Raw genomic sequence first — 21,668 nt, 5'->3', positions numbered from 1 at the left:
CGTTGAAGATGATAGGTTCGTCGTAGAATACAGTTCCGGTTTCAGGGGTGTTCGTCGCATTACCGTCAACTGGCCCGTCGGCTGGACGTCCATTACTACTCTGGTATCGAAGGATGGCTGAAGGTATTCCGCCGTCGTAGGATGAGGCCGCTTCCTCATTCCAAGATGCCCCAGCATATGCAGGATGTCGCCAGCGTAGCCATTCCCAAGCTTCCTTCATCCTGTCGCGATCCACCACAAGCTCCTGTTTCACGTAGTCGGGTTTTCCATCCTCATTGATGAGATTGACTTGGATGCTTTTTGCAAGCTCTTCCGGAGGCATGGGCAATTCCCGTAGCGACTCGTTCTGAAGGTCACTGATACTCTGAGGGTGGGATATCCAGTGACCTTGGTAAGCTCTTTGACGAGGGCCGACGCCTGAAGGTACAGATACTGCGGGTACAAGGCGGTAGCAAGCACCCCCAACTCTCCTAATCCCAAGACATAATGATTCCAGATCTGTAAGCTTTAATAGCACTGACGGGACGGTTCCTGAATGGGTCCACGTCCCGTTGGCTAGACTCAGCTTCGGCGGGTTGACTAAAGGCGTCCCTCGAAGACTCTTATGACACTCTTTGCACAGCTGAAGTCGATCGTTCACGACGCCACTTTGACTGATGATGTGATTCGTGAGAGACGGTAGGTTCTGAAACGTAAACATGTCGTTGAATTCAGCCTCGAGCTCTGGCTTCTCCGCAAAGTTGGAACGCATGTACGTCAAGAACTTCTCTGGTGGAGGGACCTCAAGACATTTCAAATTACCTGGCCGCACCAGGAACCTCTTCACTTGTCTGTCGTTCCAGGTCTTTTCGATACGCTCGACTCTGGCGCACACACCACAGATGCCAACATTGTTCATGTCATCAGAGAGACGTTTCTGGACTCGACGTTGGTGCTTGTCCAATTCATCTTGAGTCGAAGCATTCTTCTCCAGGAACGCCGCTGGCTCCATAGGCACATTGACACCCTTCAAGAAGTCTAGAACATGAAGAACGGATTAGCAGTTGGACAAAGGAACACAAGGCAATGTCAACACTTACGATGCCGGACACAATGATCAGTGTCTTTATGAACAGATTGTGAACATGTCACTTGTGCAACCCCGTTTGATGGCTCTTGTATTTCCTGGCAACAAGTCTTATGCGGCACTTTCGGTGGTGGAACCTCAAGTTCCGGCTTCCTCTTTCTGCTCAGGTGTTAGTATTTGGCATTGTTGTATGATGAGAGACCTTACCGTCCACGTTTGGTGCGAGGAGGGAGGGTGATGTGACCTGTACCTGGGCTAGGCTGAGGAGAGCGAGTTTCGAGACCGAGGTGCGACTGTGTTGGCTGCAAATCTCCCCTGCGCGGGACTTCGGGAGGGTTTGGGGGAGGCATTGTAGTTGGTACCGATGAGTACAGACCCGGGGAAGTGGGTTCAGGCGTAGGAACGGTGCTGCAGTCGAGAACGTAAGCAGAATGGTCATGGTGTTGCGCATCGCCAAATTGCTGTGTAGCCGGTAACGTGTTCTGCACGAGATTCGGAGCATGGGATTGTGCATGCAACGCGATGTGGTTGGGAGGTGGTGCTGACAGTGGCGTAGTTATTGGGAATGCATCATAAGTCGGAACTGCGTGACTTTCGAACTGCTCCTTCAACCCTACCTGATATCGAGGTATGTCTTGAGTGGGATATGGAAGGACGTCCAATGGTATTCCTGATGACTGTGGCTGAGACGGATTCTGGTACAGCGGCGGAGCGAAATTCGGATGCGTCATCCACGATGTTTGTGACCGCTGTTTCATGTGTGCCGGCATAGGTGATGACTGTAGCAGGTACGGCCACTGATGAGCCGGTGGAGCGGGTTGCGGGTATACGTCCGATAAAGTCTGAGGTCGAGGTCGCATCTGCACTGATGGAGCAGTAGGCATTGGACCAAGCATTGAAGTAGGCACTGGAGTAGGCATTGGAGTAGGCGTCGGAGTAGGCATCGGAGCCACATTGGGTAATGCTCTTGGGTAGATATGCGAAGTCAGAGCGGGTACTGGAGCGGCAAGAGATAGTGACTTGGGCGCTGGTGCGGCATAAGACGGTGGTGGCGGCATCGACGGTACGGTTGGGTCTTGAGGATGTGATTGAGCGGTTGTGAAACACTGTTCCAGCCCTTGATGCGAATGATTCCACGACCGAGACTGCGTTACATGTTAGTTTCCGGCCCCACTGAACAAGAGAAGTGATAATGGTACCTCGGCCGCCTGTGGCGCAGAGGGCTGTCCGTATAGCGACCGCGATGTTGATTGGCTCCATGATAAGTATTGAGAACACGAGTCTTGCGTCTCTGAATGTGAGTATGGCTGCATGATGTAGGCGAAAAGCGTGACCAGGGCTTGAAGTGTCACGATCATGTGTTTCGGACGTTGAGATTGCGCGATTCCTCGCATAGCCGCTCTGCCTCGAGCGGGTGTTTCGACTGTGCCTCCGAGAAAAGAGAGCATCTACACTCTAAGACAACCCACAGCAAGGCCCTACTTTGCAGACCCGCTATAGTAGGTAGCGCAGTCGATGGACAGGTCGAACCGGATCGTAGTCCGACGTCGAGCGGCAGAATCTGCCGGGCTGGCTTCATCATCGTCGATACGAGGTACCCTTGTGGGAATGAGCGGCTGAATACGCCGTGATAGCTTCATTGTTGTCGGTGCGGGATGGGTACGCGTAGGTTTTTGTGCAGAAGTGCAGACATCAAATGGAGAACATGTTCCCACTAGGCCGCGTGGTACCTAGTTTGATGTCCGTGGCCGCTAAATCCCCCCAGGGCCCCTTCCGTGCCGCCCGTGTCGATTGTGTTGATTGGCTGACATTGTCAACACCATTTCCTCGTCCACAATTCATTTCCCGGCACATTGTTGCACCACATGGACGCTCAGGAACAGGTTTCCGGAGTCCACAATAAATGATATCAGCTAACCTTCCTAGGCGATCAGCCCTCGATAATGAGTTGGGCCACCGAGTTGCAGATGGATACTCGGCATGCTGCAAGCGATTTCGTTCTAGAAGTGCTAATATCTACGGGCCTGACACGACATTATAAGACACACCCCCGAGCCATCTAAACACTCACTCGCAGCACATGTTCCTTTGCAAACATGTCCTATCACCAGCACCTTGCGCCGTCCCAGGACGGCTCGCTGCATGCATTTCAACAGCATGAAGCCATTCTTTACCCGAATCCACACAACGTCCTCATGCAAGCTCAGCCGGGCCAGAATTATGTCCAGAATTATGGACAGTTCCAAACCCCAACTGTGCGAGGTTCTCCCATGACAGGGTCTTCCCAACCATTGTCCCAACCATCCGCCACTACACCGTTTGTGGCGGGTACAGCCAATCTCACACCACAGCCCCCCACACAGACAGTCCAGTCGCAGGTAGCACAGAGGCCAGCCCACAGGGCGACGACGACGACTCGTTCTACACAGCCGCCTCGTGCTGCGCAATCGACTTCTGCTGCACCACCACAACGGGTTACTAGGAGCCTTGAACCGCCTGGTCCAATACCTCCGGATCCTGCGCCTGGCTTACCTTCGGCACAGCTGGGTACTGAGCAGATGGTACGCAGGAAGTTGACCCTTGCCCTTCGGGAACAACCCAACGTCCGCCGCATGCACCAGTCGCAAGGTCGACAAGGTATTGCCTGCGGTGAGGGGAACTCGAAGGCATGGGTGACTGACCCAGGGTCAACATCGAAGAAGGTATGTTCGACCCTAGACTTGAACTTGAGCTACACGTCCTGACACATACATCCAGCTGTTTCATACATATGGCATAGCTCGGTCCACTGCCGGAATTCGTAGCAAGCCTAAATACGATCAATTTAGCATTCGTCTCGACCCTCTTCCGGGACCGTTCCACCAATGGTGTAAAGCCGATGAGGATCGACTGGGGTTGCTGGAGTGGATTAGACAGCACAGAGAACTGGAAGAGTACGTACAGCCATCCACACTCTCATAGCGATCTATGCTAACTTGTTCAATCAGCGCGCCCCTCAACGATCCGGATTGCCGTTACGTCGCTGGAAGACAAGATGTTGCGGAGCGTTACGTTCGCTTTTTGAGTGCGGATGCTGAGCGAAAGAACTCACCCATGCCCCGAAGAGAGGATCTACAACGACGGGCCGAGCAGAACGTGTAAGTTGCTCTTCTCGCCAGCATCATTATCTCGTTTACTCACATTCATCAGACGGCACGGGTTTCCTTTCATAAAGGATATGCGAGGTGACCTTGGGAACAACACCTGGACCGATGCTTGTAACCAGAGTAGGTGGTTACCTCCAAACCTACTTCGAGATGGCATGTGGGTCCAGGTAGTTCACACAATTGAGGTTTCGAACGCCAAAAAGCGCATCGGTGATAGATGGTTTCCTCGTGACTGGCATGTAAAGGTACACCTTTACTCCATCCATGTCATCAACGAGCCCTTTGTGCCAGAGGTCGCTGAGCTATACACACTGTCCGGCTTCGAATATCGTCCCCCGTCACCCGAACCCGCCACAGCTGCTGTTAGCTCCGGCAACGCTTCCGCACCAGGCGCCTCCTCCAACCCGGCCATGGATATCGTTTCAAGTGGTTCGTCCAAATCTTGGTCAACGCCTGTCCCGCCTCAGGACACTGATGGCGATTTCGACGAGGAAGACATCGACGATGACGCGATGATGTCTACGACAACAGCTAAGGGAAAAGGCAAAGGCAAGGCCAAAGCGATTGAGATGAATGACACGGACGATTTCCCATCCTACGATACACCCGGGATGTCGCAGCAGTCCTACAACTTACCTTCACGCCAAAACTCTCCCTTCGGCAGTCCGACGCCTCACCAAACGCCAGGGTCAAGCACCGGTATCCGTTTGGGCGGGTTCTAAAAGTAACTCGACAGCGCACTGCGTTCTTCCTCACTATTGTATTATAACTAGCTCTAATCTTGATTCCAATAATTTAACCTTCTCCACATGCTGTCAAGATCTTGTAACCATGCCATGTGATTCGCGATTATCTGACGACGTTCCATGCCGTCGGAGGGGACTTCATGAGTTTCACATCAATCGAGGCTCCACACTCCATCGTGACTGATCAATGCACTGGAATTTAACGACCACCAGAGTGGTATCGTATGAAAGTGTCTTCCTTTCGAGAACTCAGACCCGTTTTGTAGATAGAACCCGATTGTATTTAGCCCTGTCAAACGACACACTCATACCCCTTGACTTGTTTGGCGGGCCGAGCAATGGCACCGCTTCCATTAATGACCCTGCGGGCTACCCTGGTGGCTACAAGGTAATAGATACATTGACTTAGTGTCGATGTGCAGCTGGTTAGGTTGTTGGGTTTCGGGGGGAACTATCGGTTCCAGTTGATGGGGAAACGGATACTGCTGATCGATTGCGCTGGCTCCATCGCGTCTCTGGGCATCCACTCCCCCTGTCTTTCTTCCCGGAAACCAGTAGCAGTGAGATAGACTGGTCGAGTGTCGTGGCCACGAAACGCGATGGGTATCTGCACCATCGCTGGGTCGAGTCTACCGAGCAACTCGCTCGAGAGACGAGCGATTTGATCATGTAGTCCCCCTTCATCCATCCACTCCTGCGACATTACCGTATTGTCTAGAAGTAAGAAGAACCGTGGAGTGCCCGGTGTATGCCATATGTCATCAACCCAATGCCCGCTCGAAACCAGACTGCGCAACTCCGACGCGCTGTCAAACCATGAGGATATCACTTCCGGAGTATGCTTGAGGAGCGCTTCAACAACGTCCCCAACCTTGACACCATTGTCATTGCGCACGCGCACGAGAAGATGCTTGTTAGAGAACTCGAGATCGTCCATATCGTAGTTGAAACCGCGCTTAGTCCTACGGGTTTGATATAACCCGATTACTCGACAAGGCGGTTGAGATATGAACATAGGCCCTAGAAGGTCGAGCAAGCCTTGGGTGACACACAGCTCAAACAAAGAGTCCACTGAGCTGCTACCAGACCGAAGAGCAATCTCAATCCTACCCATTTTGACCTTTGACCGCTGTCCAAACAAGGCACTGAAATAGGGATTGATGTTGAACTGACTAAAGTCGAGCCAATAGGTCCTCCCAGGCGCAGACACAGGCTCACTGTGCTGATGCAAGAAGAGTGAATTGAAAGTTTCTTTCTGGTCCTCGTGCAAATCAACCAAGGCGCTTACGATAGCCGATGGAAGACTGGGATACTGTGTGTATCGCGCCGGAAGGTACAAGAGCTTCCCTCGCAACCGAACGGAAACTGTGGTTGGGATGTAGTTGGTGCGCCCATTTTCGACTCGTTGTGTAAGATGACTAAGTATCTGAGCAAAATTGTCGAGCTCGTCCTGGGTTGGTTCACACCACGCCGTGTAAGGTGTAGTGACGAGTGAAGCGTACTCCACTGGAATGTTGAATGGATAAGCCTGCCAATATGAATGCCTGTGGCGGCTGCTGATGACCGACTTCGACGAGCGCCGCCAGACTCGCGACACGTTCCACGCCGACACCTGTGCCTCAGGACCCGCAAACTGGAGAATCATGTCGAGCAACTCAGGTATCCGGAGGACCCGATGTCCACGCGAGGCGTCCTTACGGGTAGGTACACTGGGAATGTTGCTGCGCGCGGGGCGACGTTGATAGTTTGCGATGCGCCGATCGATGTGGAGCAAAGCACACCTGCGCCACTCCTCAAGCGCTTGCTGCTCCTCTGATGAATACGACATGGGCCCTCTCAGGCGCAGATTTGTCCTCTCGCGAATGGCAACCTTCGTAATGTCGATGTTCGCCCTCCAAATGTTCGCCCTTTTGGGGGGGTAGTGTGCTGCTGCCAAAGCGCGTAGACGCTCCTGAGGCCCCATCGCCGAGACATCGTTCGCGCGTGCGGTCGTGGTCATTTTAGAGGTATGTTTTAAGTCGGCTGCAGGGGAGTGTAAAGAGAGAGAATCGAGATCTCTGTTGTGAAGTTGACTCTTGCCGTTTGCAGACTGTGGGATAGCTATGGCGCGATTTTTGCATGCAGCGGCTGCCTGATGTGGTACCACCGACCAGCGCCGCTATCCATGGGTGCCACATATGCCCTACCAAACGATCTCCTCGCCACTATCTCGAATGCGCACTCTGCGTTCATCACGAGGAACGAGCCAGTAGATTACTCGCCCTTGCATACTGAAGAACCTAAGGAAACTTCTAGAATGCCCCAGAGGCAGCTTGCGACCTCTTCGCGCCGCGAGGGCTCAAGGCCAGTCGGCGCCGGCTGCGCTCGTGTCAGGCACCTGCCCACGCTACCTTCTGCCTTCTACCAACACAGCACTTCTCGCGAGCAGAGGCCCACAGAGCGTTGGTCGAGACTCTGCGTCACTCAGGTACGCCGATGCAGCATTCGAACAACGGCAAACTGACTCTGCTCTCAGCGTCCCACCTTCATTTCGCAATGGCACCCCATCGCATCATGAGCGACCTCCAGCGCCACGCGCGACTACACGATTCGCTTCATACTAGGTAGTCAAAGCCCGTGAGATCCCACGGTCCTCCGCAATAGCATCGCGGTCATAACAGCCACTTCCTGATACCTGGCCCAACTGCGACAGATCCTCTACCGCGATTCCGCATCCCCAGAATGTGCGACCTCGGACCACCGTACGAACATACATGCTGCTGGAGACTGCGTTTTCCGCAGAACAAACGAGTCAAGATCGCATCTGACAGCACCAAAGGCTTATTTTGCATTGGCATTCCGTGACAGCAGCATCACGACGCAACACCGTCGCGCAGCACTTGAACCCGAACTCACGGTGAGGAGTGAGCTAGCATAGAGGAGTTCGCACCAGATTGAACAATCTAAGCCTACAGAGACCTGGTTTTCTGCTACACAATGACACGATACCCACAATGAAATCCGATCCAGTAGGACCGGAAAGACCCCGGCAGAACTACGGCAACCGTGACGCACGGATACAGCGCACGACCCGGCGCTAACACTAGCGTCTACAGGCTCCCGCCTGGCTACGCCGTCCTCCCACACTCCCACCCACTCTCTCTCCCACACTCTCTCACAACAACCGCCCCACCACTTCATTACAATTATTCTACAACTGCTTTCGCTTCGGCGCCCACATCACATCGGCCTACCAACGGCGACACCGCCACGACATCCTCAACAAGAGAAAAGACCGGATACCAACCGCAAACACGAAACCACCTGAACCTAGACCACGGCAATCCAGCCTCTGCGACCTCACCGAGCTTCACCGACCTCACCCAGCCTCACCGACCTCACCGAGCCTCACCGACCTCACCGAGCCTCACCAACCACACTCATCATCACCGACCACACTCATCATCAACACCGACTTGTACATGATGTTGTCACGGCGACGTCGACTTGGATCTTCTACCCTGGTACATGGTCCGTGCGAGCCATCGCAGCTTCTTGTAGCTCTCAACTGGCCTTTTCTCACATCGACGTTGAAGCCCAATTTCCAGCGATCCCATTGGCCGCCCCACCCATTAGTGGGCCCACATTAGGCGGCAGCTAATCCCAAAAAAAATCCACCGGCCTTTTTCAACCCAGCCACCAACACCACAATCACCCCAAATCCCCAAAAAAACGACGATCGCAATGCCAGCCGCCACGCCCACCGCCGCCACGCCCACCGCTAAGGTAAGTGCAATTTAGTATAGAGAAACAGTACTAACAAGCATAGCAACCTGCTATTTGCGACCCCTGCAGAGCACTTAGTGTTCAGACTCCTCTCCTACAGCGAAAAGACACCTGTCTCCACGTCGCAAACCTTCAAAGATACCATTGTTGGATATATGAAGAAGCCCTCGCTGTTGCCCTTGAGCGACAACGACAAATCCTCGCCGTCTACAGCGATCACAACCACCCCGACAATGTCAAGATCACTGCCGCCATCGCTTTCATCGGAGACCACCTTCTCAAGGTCCCAGCCCTCAGGCTCGTCTTGTGGACTGACGTCAGGAACACCCTGGCCACCAAGTACGACCTAGAGGCATAAGTCAGATCCATGTTCAGTAGAAGGATACACTAGAGATAGATCAGCCAAATGTAGATCAATCCAAAATCAGTTGAGAGCCTCATGCAAAGCAAGGATTATTGGCCGAAGGCTTAGGAGGGTTGCTGGTTGCTGGTGGTAGATGCGGTGGAGATCCATGGCGATTCGTGGACGACGGGGCTAGGTCAAGCGTGGATGGCGGGGCGTGCAGGGAGGAGGGCGGCGGCGGGGGTCGGTCGGTGGTAGAGCTGGGCTGAACTTGGTCGAAGCGGGTGAGGACGTTCATTGATACGACTTGTGGGAAGTTAGTCTGCGCACATCGCAACAAGAGACAAATGTAGTCACTTACCTTCATGATACTCATGTGTACATGTAGCGTGTAGAGAGGTTGGGGGTGCGGAGGACTGAGTAGCGTGGGCTGACCGGCGCTCATGAGTGTGAACGGTGAGTGTGGTGAAGACAGTGCACTGAGGTCGAAAGTGACAATGGTCGCGTAGGGTCTCGTGGGGTTCTGCCCGCTGGTTGAGTAGTTGACGAGGCCTGGGCGTCGAGTTGATACTTTTGCTTGCGTTGACTGGTGGGAGAGTGTATGGGAGATGGAGGTGGAGGGGGCGGGGGACTATATATACAGCTGCTGAGCTTGGGCCCCTCGTAGCTGCAAGACGCGTCGGTGAGAGGGAGTGGTGAAATGGGGTGGTGAGCGTTAGGACACGTCAGCTCCCGAAGGAGAACGCGGTTGCCTGATGGCGTGGTGACGTGAGCAGACTGTCACATGTCCAGGAAGGCAGCATGGGTACAATGGAGTCGTCGAAGACATGACCTGACAGAAGCGCGGGCGAAGACACTTGCTCGGGAAAACGTCTCTTCCTCTTTGTCTCGTGTTGGGTGGACTGCGTCGGTGGTCTTGATGGTGATGTTGCGTGAATGCCGTGTCGATGTAATGCTGACTGTACGTTCTGCTCGCTCTGCTGCGGAGTTCATGCTCTTTGCGCTCGAGGCGGACCAGAGCCCAGTGAGAAGTGCGTCGGTTTGGGTATCGGTCGTGGTAGTGCGGTTTGGAAAGCTGACGGTCGGGTCTCTGCGTGAAGGGACTGCTTCGTACCCTTCGATGGTGGGCACATGACAAGACGGCGGTTACCTCTTTCGATGATTTGGTCGTAGTACCCGGTTTCGCTATGTGACGGGAGGACGGAGGGGCGACTGCGAAACGTGCGGGTGTTCAGGTGCGAGCTAGTGACAGGACGCGTCTTGGATAGATCGGTGTGGCACCGTCTAGCGGCTGGTGGCGATATGTCACGTCGTCTGTTCCGAGCAGGGTGGACGGATTCTGCGAGTGTGACTCACTGTTGGAGGCCGCCGCATGGGGACGTGTCGGTTTTATCAGCTGCATTGCGCGTTGTAGTGTGCAAGAGTCGTTCTGGGAAGCAGTGACTGTTGGCAGACATGCACATGGGTGGGGCGTAGTGTTGGACAGAAGCTCTAGCGACGATGTTGGTGGTGAGCTTTATTCGGGGTTCTGGTGACTTATGGTTGTTGAGGGCGGTATAAGCCGCATCAGAGACGTGAGTATGCTACGCTTCATGGTGTACCATCGCGACCGGGGTAACCACTTGACCGTGATGTTGAGGATATCGCGCGAGACGGGAGGGTTGCGATGGTGGGCGTCTCCGATACCATTGTGTTACGCTGGGCTAAGACAATGTCGAGGCGCGCCAGGACGATAGACGTATGTGGACTCTGTGGAACTGGTGGGGGTGTACTCTAATTCTTGTGTGTCTGGTGCTGTTCTCTCGATCGGAGATATGTGTTGTTCAATCTCATGTCGTGCGAATCGCCATGTGGGTACGGCATTACCGAGGTCTTATGCTCGAGGACAGGTGTTACAGGTGACCCACTTCGTGATGGCAGAAAAAGCTGGCTCTTCTTTAGTTAGGTCTGCTAAAATATGCGGGGATAGTAGTCACTGGGTAGAGGGTGGCTCACTTTTGGGCGTGAATTGAGTCGCATGCATGAGCGTTTGCGTGGCAGTAAGGATGCGACGCTGCGCTCTCATTGACACTCTTCACACTATCCTTCAGAGGTATAACATCTGGCGAAGAGGAACCATGTACAGGTGATCAGGTTTGTGGCCTTGGTCCAAATTATCATCTGATGGTGTCTGGTCGTGGAGCGCGTGGCTTGCCTCGGTCGAAACCTAACGCGCGAGGTTGCTGTTCGTGGATTGAACGATGTGTGGGTCGGCGTGATCGTGACGTATGCGGGGCGTTTGATGATGTCTACGCGGTATTCTGACTGGTATGGATGTCGCAGGCTCTTTGTATCGGTGTGGTTATCGGTCGGCGAGGTTGTAGGGCATGCGGGTACACCAGGGTATGTTCCATGTCGTTCTGTATTGCGGTGGCGCGGTGCCGTGACAAATGAAGTCTCGTTCGGTACTGGTGTGGGAATCGTGCGGACGGCGCGTCGACTGCAATTTGGCGTTGTCGCTGTGTTGCTGATGGTGTCGAGCGTTGCTGATGATGTCGAGCGTTGCACGTTGTGGGTTTTGTCTGATCTCGGGGGGCGAACTTCCTTGTGGTGCGCTACCTAGGTAGTGTTGTGTCACCGCTATCCATAGCAGGAGCGGCAGATCGGTGTTTGTGGGGAGTCTTTGTACGGTCCGCTTGTCGTTTCCAATATCAGCTGGAAATGCCTTGCTATATGGGTGCGTTGGGTGTGCATGGTTGTGTGTATGCGATGATTTAATGGTTGTATCGAAGTTTCGCGCTTGCAGGTACTTGCTTGGGCCGTTGTGGTGGTTTGGAGTCTCGTTTCGTGTGTCTATACGTGTGGGGCGCATCAGTCGTCTGGATAATACTGGGCGGTCCCTCGGGACAGTTTTGGTCGGATTGGCTGTCTGTGTTGTGTTGTGTGGAGTAGCGGGTACAAGAGGCTAGGTCGTATTGGGGCTAGCTAGGGGTTTATTGGCATATAAAGACGGGTCGTTCTTCTGCCTTCTATGCGCTTCATCTTGAGCGTGCTCTCACTTCGTTTTCGTAACAACCCCTCTCGTTCGTCGTTGTCGGCCTTTGGGTACATCTGCACGTGTAGCTACCTATCACCCTACTTTTGGTTATGGAACCCAATGCGCTTCTGGCTTACTATATGACAACATATATGGCGAAGGAAGAGCGTCCCATGTCCTCGGACGGCAATGCAGTTCCACTAGAAGCACGAAGATCTGCCACGCTTCGTCGGAACGGTTCGTTCTGCCTTAAATCGAAACTTTAATGGTAAGATTCTTCCTGTCCCGCGCTGATTCCGACCTAACTTGTTATTCGTATAGTGCCTAGGTGTACCTTTCGCGTCTTGGTACTTGGTCTATGGGACCCCGCGGTATCATCTTGTGTTCGTCTCGGTCTTCGTGTTGGTACGCTCGAGTCATGGTTTCTGGGCATGGTGTCCTTCTTTGGGTTGTGGCGCATGACATAGGAGGTCACGCGACTTGTTTCTTGGTTATGTCCGGTCGTACAAGGGCTACGTTTGGTGTTGACACGTTATCGATGTGGTACTAGCAGCGTCGCGGCTGTTGGGCTGCTACTTCTACATCGGTTCTTTTGCATCGAGTATGTGGCTTTTGTTGTGTTCTGTCGTTCAAGGCTCTGTCGCTCTTTATTGTAAACATGTATCTGGTCTGGGTGCAATCACGTGTGGCGGTCGTGCGTGCTATCGTCAGGTCGTGTGCTGGAGCGCTGTGTGCTGGGACGTAGTGTGGCGCGAGCGTCCGAGTGCGAGCTGCCAGTTGGTGTGGGGCTGTCTATCTTTTTTTTAGTACAGTATGCGCGTCGCGAAATAATCCCGACTCTTCTTGTTGACATTCGTCATCTCGCCGCTGCGCCTACTGCGACCTTGTATCTATGGCTTCCCTCGGTGCTCATCTTGTTGATGGGTGTCTCCAGTCTTTACGATATGTCATTCCCATCGCTCGTTGCGGTTTGATGGGACTTCCTGTTGGTATGAGGATCTGCGCGACGCGTGTTGCACATGGATATCTATACGTCGTTGTGCCGTGTTGGTGGGTCAGTCAGGCGCGCGATCCTACGGAGTAAATCGTTGGGTTGAGCTGCTTCGGCCAAACATTGTACACTTCGCGAGTACAAAAGACCGTAATGAACTCGAGGAAATCATCGCCCGCGCTCAACTGGCGATCATCAATCCTATGATGGAATTTACGGACTTCCTAGGATCGACCGTTGCCGCGCTCCGAGAGAAGCCGCACTGCGATTTCAGCCCCAACGTCGTCTGCATTTCTATTTCTCATCCAACCCTACCGTCGCTCAGCTTCTACGACTTGCCAGGTATTATCAATCAAGCGGAGACACAAGACAAGGAGTTCCTGGTAGATTTCGTTCGCAACCTTGTGATGGACTATGTCAAAAACGAAGAATCTCTCATTCTTGTGACCTGCTCGTTAGACACCGACATCGCCAACTCGTCTGCAGGTGGCATTGCGCGGAGGTTGAACGCTACAGAACGGTGCATTGGTAAATATTCTCGCTTCTCATGATAGACATATTGCTAACGAGTTTAGGTGTGCTCACCAAGCCAGATCTTATACCCGAAGGATCCCGTCACGACAAGCTCATGGAGGTTTTTGACGAGAAACGCTTTGCATTGGGGCATGGCTACTTCGTCGTAAAGAATCTGAACCAGGTTGAGATGGGGCGCGGCCTGACCCATACGCAAGCTCGGCTCAAAGAGCACCAATTTTTCAGTCAAGGAACACCCTGGTCAACTGAGTTCAGCCACTATCAACACCGACTTGGTACACTGAACCTGCAAAGCTTCCTTTCCTGCAAGCTTGCTGAAGAGATGACGAAAAAGCTTCCCATCATTGACCAGGAGATCAATGTCAGACTGGAACAGGTCCTAGCCGAACTTCGAGAATTTCCGGATCCTCCTACGCACAACGCCCCTAGAATCATCTCGGATGTTGTACTCGACTTCTCACACAACGTGCGCAGGGAGTTGGAGGCCTAATTTCCTTGCAAAGCGTGGCGCAACAACTGGAAGACACTGCAGAAGGGGTTCTTCGATGCACTGGCTAGCATGAAGCCCACGATGTCAACACGCGGAAGCAGAGACGCGACCGTCTACATGGACGTCCTAGGAGTTCAGCCTGGCAGCTCCGCTAGTAAAGCTATCGCTGTAGACGACGACGATGATGATGATGAGGACTACGCGGATGACGGGGATCGCGATACACCGATGTCCAGCAACCCCGAGACGCCTACAAAGAAGCGCAAGCTCGGCGATACTCCAGGTCCCTCACCAGCTAAGACTCCCAGCCGCCGCGGTCCCCCAAAGACCCCCGAAGGCAAAACAGCAATGCCAAGCACGGACTTCAGCGAGCTCAGGAAGAAGTTCCTCCTTGATCAAGTCACGCAACATTTAGCGGAGAACTCCCAGAGCAAAGTGCCCGGGCAGATCGAACCGCGCGTCGTCGATAACATGATGCTCGAGACGCTCGAACATTGGTCGCAACCGCTTCACGAGTTCTTCAACACGCTCGAAGGTCAGATCGTCGATCAAATCAAGGTCGTGTTCCACAAGCACTTTTCCAAGTACCAGGGATCGATCTTCTGGCGCACTGCTTGGGAGATCGTTGAACAAATGGTCAGCTTGAACTTTACTGAGCAGCGCAGCACCATGGCCAACGAGAGTCTAAACGACGAGAAGGAAGGCCCTTTCATCTTTCACGACGAGATGTTCGAGATTGAGAAGGAAGCGGTACTAGAACACTATCGTCAAGCTCGGTTCAAGGCCCGTCTCAATATCTACAAGCGCGATAGATTGAAGCGTACAGGGAAGGAGACTACCCCGCAAGAAGAAGATAGGATGAGGAAGGACGCCAGGGTCATGGCGGTGTTGAACCATGAGCCCTACGTCGTCGAGCTCGGAGTTGTGGCGCAGGTCACCACCTACTACATGCTAGCAGCCCGCCGCTTCCACGACGCTGTGTGTATGAGGATCGAATCGAAGTTCTTCAAACAGCTTCGCACCCAACTTCGCGATGAACTTGAGGGTGGGCTGGGCATGAACGACGGCAGCCAAGGTAGGCCTCATTCTCTCACACTACGTGAGCATTATACTGACTTCCACAACACAGCCTACGACAACGCCGTTCGCCTCCTCTCCGAATCCCCACACCGTTTCAATCTACGCAAAGAGCTCAGCGGTCAGCGTGACTCATTGCTCAAAGGCCAAGAGATTCTGCGCGACCTCCAGAAAAAGAAGTACGGTACCGCCAAGTCTTCTGCCGCAACCAACGGTGGCTCGCACACTCGTCGCTCCAGTGCTTCCGGCGGCATACCCACACCGGTTTCGGCAGATATGGAGGACGTAGATATGGCAGGCGTTTCGCGTCACTAGTCTGGTGGTTGTACATCCGTGGCTGTAGCCTTGTTCCGGATACGATACGATATGTGAAGCTTGCGAAGTTGGTGGACGAGGAACACTGTTTGCAGGAAGGATTCTCTGGTCTACGAACGCGCGGACCAATTGTCAAGCGAAGCAGTTGCATAGCATGAGTATTGTCGTCATGGTTCATTTCTGGCGGCGTTGACTGACGACTAGCTGTCGAGCTAACTTTCATGTATGACGACAGACACGCTATCAAAGCACTTCGTCTATCCAAAATGACTTGCTAACATGATCTGTGGAGTATGAGATAAGGAGTGACGCTGTCTACGACCTGCGTGAACCGGTAGGAATAGACCTGTCTTCTCCTCCATACTCGTCACCTTCTCCATCACCCTCTCCTTCCCTAGCGCCCGATTCGTGATCTCCACCCTCTCCAGCTCCCCCTTCCCGGTTCTGCTCTCGCTCTTCTACTACATCTCCGCCATCACCACTCCGTCTCTGCGTGCGCTCCTCCTCACCCAGCCCAACCGTCTCACCCACTCTCTGCGGTCTTCCGAGACGCATCGCTCTCCCGTATGCCAGAGAAAGACGATGTTCCTGCTCAGTAACATTTAGTCTTAGGATGTCTTGCTGTAGCCCATCTTCGTTCTGAAGAGCAGCTACCACACGTCGAGCTCGCAATACCCCGAGTCTCGTTTCTTCGGTGGATACTTCGTCCCAGGCTAGTCGCAGTGCGAATGATTCAGCCTCGGTACGTGTGGTGTAGCGGGGGTGTAGGGGCTGTTGATATTCAACGTGCGCTGGGGACGGTGGTGCTTGGGGGCCTGGCTGGGGCTCTGGCGGCGCTGAGTCATTTGCGAGGACGGGCTCGGGCTCGTCTTGTTGGATGTTGGGTGATGCTGGAGTTGGCGAAGGTACCCGTTGCTCCCGCTGTTGCTCTAGTAATGAATTTGCCTGTTCAGCTTGTTGCTCATCTGGGGGAGGAGCTGGTGTCTCGAGATCATCCGGATCAGCAACTTCGCCTCCTTCCTGCTGAGCTGCAGACGCCGAGCGATCCCTAGTCGCGGCCTTTGCTTTGCTGCCCGACTGAGCGGCGCTTGATGCGTCGCCAGCTGAGGGCCCATCTGTTCGAAGTGCGCCAGGAGGTACTTTCAGCTTGACTACCAGTGACTGTGAAGAGTTGTTTCCTGCTAATTGAGCCCTTTCACGAGCTTCGGCTGCGACACTCGCTCTAGTTCTGCGCGAGGTGGTTCGCTGACTTTGAGCTCGGTTTGATCTCGTGCCGACTGGCGCTGGGGCTACAGCAACGTTGGCTGGCCGCTTTTCAGCATCTTCATCTTCAGCTTCAGCTGCTGGTCCTTCGCCATTGTCCTTGTTGTTCGCTGCAGCTAGCCTTTGGCGTTTTTCTTCGGCCGCTTCCTGACGTCGTCTTGCCTTTTCTTCCTTTGCTCTTCTCTCTGCCGCAGTATGATAGTCCTGACCAGTGATTGTTATCCTACGATGGAGAGACGCCAGGTCATACTCGTTCATCTCTCTCAGATGTGCTTCGAGATCCTCTCTGATCTCTTCACCCTGCGCGTGGGTAGCACTAACTTCTGACAGGTCGCGAAGCAGCTCGATGACGCTCCATTCAATATGCTCGTCGTCGCTAACATCGTCTTCGTGCAGCCTCGAGTGGAAGTGTCCGTGCAGCGAGCTTATCTGCCAGTTATGATATATGCGTCGGAGTGCAGCGTCTCTCTGTGCTTCCGATGTTATACTGGTAATGGGAATTCCGTTCTTGTCGGTCGTTTCTGCATCGTTCGCCTTCTTTCCCTTTCCCTTACCACCTTTCTTCTTGATTGGTTCCTTCGCTGGTATTTCATCCGGAGATGAGTCGGAAGTGTCCTCATCATCTTCATCAACTGGTTCTTGACGGCTAGCCTTAGTCTTCGCTCTCTTCCGGGGTGTCGTCTTCCGCGCAGCTTTCCCCTTACGTTTCTTTGGCTTTTTCTCATTCTCTGGCTTCACCCACTCCCCTTCACGCAGTCTTCTCAAATCCTCGCGCAAGCTCACCTGTTTCTCGTGCCAGTATTTGCCTATAGGCCGTTCGCGTCCTTTGGTCCACCGTATCAGGTAAAACTGCTCAATTTGGTGTATTATCTCTCGACCTTGACCCTTCGTCAACTCCGACAAGTGTCGGAACTCGCGTATTGTGTCGATCTCACAGTTCTGTTCTGTCAGATTGTCTGTTTTACCCTGGAGCCAGTTGTTGTCTGCTATCCAGTTTCCCATCGTGGCAAAGTCTGGACCCCAGTTTTGGCCTATATCGACGATCGCATCTGCTCGTTCCCGATCTTGCGCTTGTTGTTCAGCAGCCGTCAGGACGGGAGGTGGGGGTTCGGCAGGCGCTGGCTCCTCTGCATCATTTTCGGAATCGATTGGGGCGTCGTCGGGCTGTTCTTCATCACCTACATCATCAGGCGGGTCGTTGAGCGAGTCTCTAAACAATTCGTTGAGTGAGTCATCAGAGTCATCTTCCATTCCTTCGGACTCAGCGTTATGATCTTCCCGAACTTGCTCAAGATCGCCATACTCTTTTCGCTGCATCGCCAAAGCTAGTGCCGCATCCTGACTGGCCCTAAGTTCAGCGCTGTCGTCACCCGTTCCCACATCATCCATCTCCCCAAGCGTTTCGTCAAGTGACGGCGAGGTAGCTTTCTCTTTTCCTTTTGGCGGCATGATTTGAACGACTGTCGGTGAATGTGTCTCAGGTCAATGTAATCGAGACTGCGTTTAGTGAAGTAAAAGGTTCGATAGCTCCTCTATATTCATTCCCCCCCTCCTTTGATGCTCATGTTTGCATCTGAACAAATACACTCTTTGATCTTTCCCGTCCGCATGATCACTGGCCATTAATGCTTTCTCTTACAACAATCTACGATCCAAACAATCGTATCTTAAATGTGCGTCGTCATACTGGAGACGTTGCTGGCCGGCCACATTGAACAGGCAAGGATAGCCCACTGTACCTTCTGAACATACTTACGAATCTGGTTGAGTCTTTACAGACTTTGATCACATCTATTGATGATTGAACGACTTGATGAAGTCATACTTCTACGATAAAAAGAGTGCGACATGAGATTATCTTGGTAGACACTGAAAGTAGACCCTTCTGCTACTCTACTCTACCTTGCTCCTCCGTCCACGTTGCCTTCATCACTCATGTCTCCTTCGTCCCCACTCTTGCCACCGTCTCCTATCTTTCGCCTTTTGGTCTTTTGGCGCGACTCTCCATCCTCTTCACCTTCTCCACCCTCTTCTGCAACCCCAACATCTCCCCGACGTATCCGCCGGAGCTCCTCCTCACGCTGCCTGACAACCTCCTCTCGCGTCTGCATCCCCTCTCTATATCCCTGGAAGCTATTCGCCTCCATCTCTGCTTCTGCACGTTGTCGTTCCTTCAACGCGACTTCAAGAGAGGCATTTGCTTGAGCATATGCGGATTGTCCTTGGAGAGCAGCAATGTCACGCTGGATCTGCGCTACTCTCACGTCCGCCTCGGAGTTGCGCACTCTGCTCAGAGCTGATACTAATCTGAATGTTGTGTCGTTGTCTGGTACAGCCGGAGTAAAGCGCGAGGACTGAAGATCAGCTGGCTGCATTGGAGGTCGCGGTGGTTGAGCTTGGCCTTGCGTGTTGTTCGCGGTTGATGACTGACCACTCGCGTCCATAGAACCAGCTGCTTCTTGCGAGGTGGGCTGCTCAGACCCTTGAGCTGTACCTTCGTTCCCGTTGTTGGATTTAGCCACGGTTTCGTCTTGGGTAGCCGCTGATGCTCCTGGTGCAGGCTGGGGTGTTCTGGGGGCAATAGGCCGTGGAGGCTGCGGTGTTGTCACAGTTTCTCTAAGTCTGCCAGCCGCTGCTGCTGCTAATAAATCTAAGGCTGGAGCAGCAGCAGCTTGCTGACCACCCGCTGGAGGGATTGCGGAAGTGTTGTGGTTACGCGGCGACCTGCGTGTAGTTGGTCCCCGTGAAGTTGGTCCCTCTGTCTGTGGCTGGCCAGCAGCGCTCTGAACAGCTGATGGCCTTGGAATCGCGCCAGCTGCTCGCGCTGCGTGGTAGTAAGGCTCGCCCACTCTCATAATGTGAGCCACAATGTCTTCGTTAGTGTATGAAGTATCTCCCGCCACCTGATCTTCCAGATCTTGTCTGAAGGCAGCAAGTTCATCTGGCGTACGAATGACATTAGAGAGATTGCGCAGAGCCGCGACGATCTCATAAGCCAAGTTTTGATCCTTGGTCGCTTCTACTGGGTGCAGAGCACCTGGAAGGACATGGAGAAGCGAGGTGGTGCGCCAGTTGATGTAGATGTATTGGAGTGCGGCGTTTCTCTCCTCGTCGTTTTGTATTATGGTGACCGGTGGAGGCTCGTTCGCAAGGCTTTCGTTGCTGGCGGCTTCTGCCTCAGCAGCTTTTGGTTTTGCCTTTTCGTTCTGCTTCGATTGAGCTGGCTTCTTCTTCACTTTCACACCGGCCTCTGCGCTCTTCTCTTTGCGGGGGTCTTTCGGAGGAACCTCACTGGGGCTTGAGTCAGAGTCATCTCCGCTATCTTGTCGTGATTTCGAACGATTTGCACTATTACCGCCTGGTGTCTTGCTGCTGCCCTTTTTCTCGGATGCCTTCTTCCCCTTTTCGAGAGGTGGCTCTACTTCCAGATGATACAAGCCGTCATCGAGATCCACATCGGAGGAGTCATCAGTCTTCGCCTTCTTCTTCATGGGTTTACCCTGATCTTTACCCTTCTTTTTCTGTGCCTTCTCTTTCGTCGTCTGCAAATCATAGATGATGCCCCTCAGATCGTTGCGCAACTTGGGCTCTTTGTGGGTGACCCTCTTCGATCCTGTTCTCTTTCCGTCCTTATCATGCTTTCTGTAACGGAGCCACTCGCCCAGTATTGACCTTGCTTTGTCGAAGTTGTTCCGTGTTAATCGCGATAGGTCTCGGAAAAGGCGTAGGGTAATCTTATCCCATTCTTCGTCTGCGAGGTCGGTTTCACCGGAGAGCCACGTATCTTTGAGCTGTTTGTCCTTAACCGTGTCGAGCCCCAGCTCCATGATACTCCGTAGGCTGGTAATACCCCAGTTCTTCTTGATCTGGTCGAGTAGTTCTTCTTCGGTCTCTTCTTTTTCATCGTCGTCGCCGTTTCGGTCAATGTCCATATCGTCGACGACTTGCTCCGGTGTCTCTTCAACACCCTCCCCCTCTCCACCCACTTCCTCATCCCCCTGCTTTTCTGCTCTAACCTCTTCATCAAGAAAACCCCAAAGGTCATCCTCCAACTCTTGGTCTAAGTTTGAGGGCACGTCTGACACTTCGCCTGAAGCTGACCCTAGGTTCGCATCGGACGGAGCTGGCGTGACGGGTGGTTCTTTGGACTGCTGATCGTCGTCTCGATGCTTCTTGCCGGGTTGTGTTCGTTTCGTTCTTGCCATTCTGAAGTCGGTATGATCGATGTTGTTGCTGACTGTGATGTGATGGGTCAATGGTAAGATAGGTAAACAGCTCCAACTCACGCCTCCCCCCTAGATAAACACCCACCCGTTGCTCCATCTCCTTCCAAGTTTGTATCCGCGCAAACATCTTCCTTTATCCCTCCTTTCCTGAACGCGCTGGAAGAGCCAGGTCGGTAGAAGAAACAACCCGTATGGTAAGAACAGAAGAGAGAGCGGCCTGGCGCTACCTCGTCGTATGAAATGTAGACAGTTACAAGCTTCAAAAATTACATTATCTGTAATCCCTTCCCATTCCACGTCAACCCATCCATCTAGTCTCCCATCAGTATTCATCCGTCTCTCTATCCCCATCCCACCCTCAATGAAACCCCCACACGCCTCCCATTCCCATCAAAATTAGATCCCAATAAATATACAATGCGAACTTCAAAAGACAGGAGAAAAAAGGAGAAGAAGACGTAGTTCAAGGCCAAAAAGTCGGCGGGCTAAAATCTCCATACTCGCCCTCCTCATTCCCGCTTTATATGAATTAAACGTCCGTCCGATCCATGACTTCAACTACCACATATCATCATCCCCCCTCTTCCCCCCCTCCTCATCGCTATAATTACTATACCCTCCTCCCCCTCCCCCACCACCCCCAATCCCACCCCCTTTACCACTCTGCCCCAGATAATTCTGCGTATTCGC

General features: G+C 53.2%; 6 protein-coding genes across 6 annotated transcripts; 4 read left to right on the top strand and 2 right to left on the bottom strand.

Annotated features, from left to right (window-relative positions):
- Positions 1-3,678: 3,678 nt before the first annotated feature.
- J4E84_010047 (uncharacterized protein) lies at positions 3,679-4,934 on the top strand (the record flags this gene model as incomplete). The annotated part of the gene is made up of 4 exons (XM_049392605.1): positions 3,679-3,768; positions 3,824-3,999; positions 4,054-4,203; positions 4,256-4,934. The coding sequence occupies 4 exons, from the start codon at positions 3,679-3,681 to the stop codon at positions 4,932-4,934; spliced, it is 1,095 nt and encodes a 364-aa protein (XP_049239700.1).
- Positions 4,935-8,681: 3,747 nt separating this feature from the next.
- J4E84_010046 (uncharacterized protein) lies at positions 8,682-9,081 on the top strand (the record flags this gene model as incomplete). The annotated part of the gene is made up of 2 exons (XM_049392604.1): positions 8,682-8,723; positions 8,767-9,081. 2 exons carry the CDS (start codon positions 8,682-8,684, stop codon positions 9,079-9,081), a joined length of 357 nt encoding a protein of 118 aa, XP_049239699.1.
- A 4,198-nt stretch (positions 9,082-13,279) lies between these two features.
- On the top strand, positions 13,280-14,097 carry J4E84_010045 (uncharacterized protein; the record flags this gene model as incomplete). The annotated part of the gene is made up of 2 exons (XM_049392603.1): positions 13,280-13,601; positions 13,649-14,097. 2 exons carry the CDS (start codon positions 13,280-13,282, stop codon positions 14,095-14,097), a joined length of 771 nt encoding a protein of 256 aa, XP_049239698.1.
- A 117-nt stretch (positions 14,098-14,214) lies between these two features.
- On the top strand, positions 14,215-15,489 carry J4E84_010044 (uncharacterized protein; the record flags this gene model as incomplete). The annotated part of the gene is made up of 2 exons (XM_049392602.1): positions 14,215-15,172; positions 15,227-15,489. 2 exons carry the CDS (start codon positions 14,215-14,217, stop codon positions 15,487-15,489), a joined length of 1,221 nt encoding a protein of 406 aa, XP_049239697.1.
- Positions 15,490-15,804: 315 nt separating this feature from the next.
- J4E84_010043 (uncharacterized protein) lies at positions 15,805-18,201 on the bottom strand (the record flags this gene model as incomplete). Its single annotated transcript, XM_049392601.1, has 1 exon — positions 15,805-18,201. The coding sequence occupies one exon, from the start codon at positions 18,199-18,201 to the stop codon at positions 15,805-15,807; it is 2,397 nt and encodes a 798-aa protein (XP_049239696.1).
- A 449-nt stretch (positions 18,202-18,650) lies between these two features.
- J4E84_010042 (uncharacterized protein) lies at positions 18,651-20,957 on the bottom strand (the record flags this gene model as incomplete). The annotated part of the gene is made up of 1 exon (XM_049392600.1): positions 18,651-20,957. One exon carries the CDS (start codon positions 20,955-20,957, stop codon positions 18,651-18,653), a length of 2,307 nt encoding a protein of 768 aa, XP_049239695.1.
- Positions 20,958-21,668: the final 711 nt, after the last annotated feature.

The sequence above is a fragment of the Alternaria hordeiaustralica genome (assembly GCF_023758085.1).
Source record: "Alternaria hordeiaustralica strain BMP 2776 chromosome Unknown scaffold_35, whole genome shotgun sequence".
NCBI lineage: Eukaryota > Fungi > Ascomycota > Dothideomycetes > Pleosporales > Pleosporaceae > Alternaria > Alternaria hordeiaustralica.
Note: the sequence above shows the minus strand (reverse complement) of the source record. Positions and strands in the feature narration are given on the sequence as shown.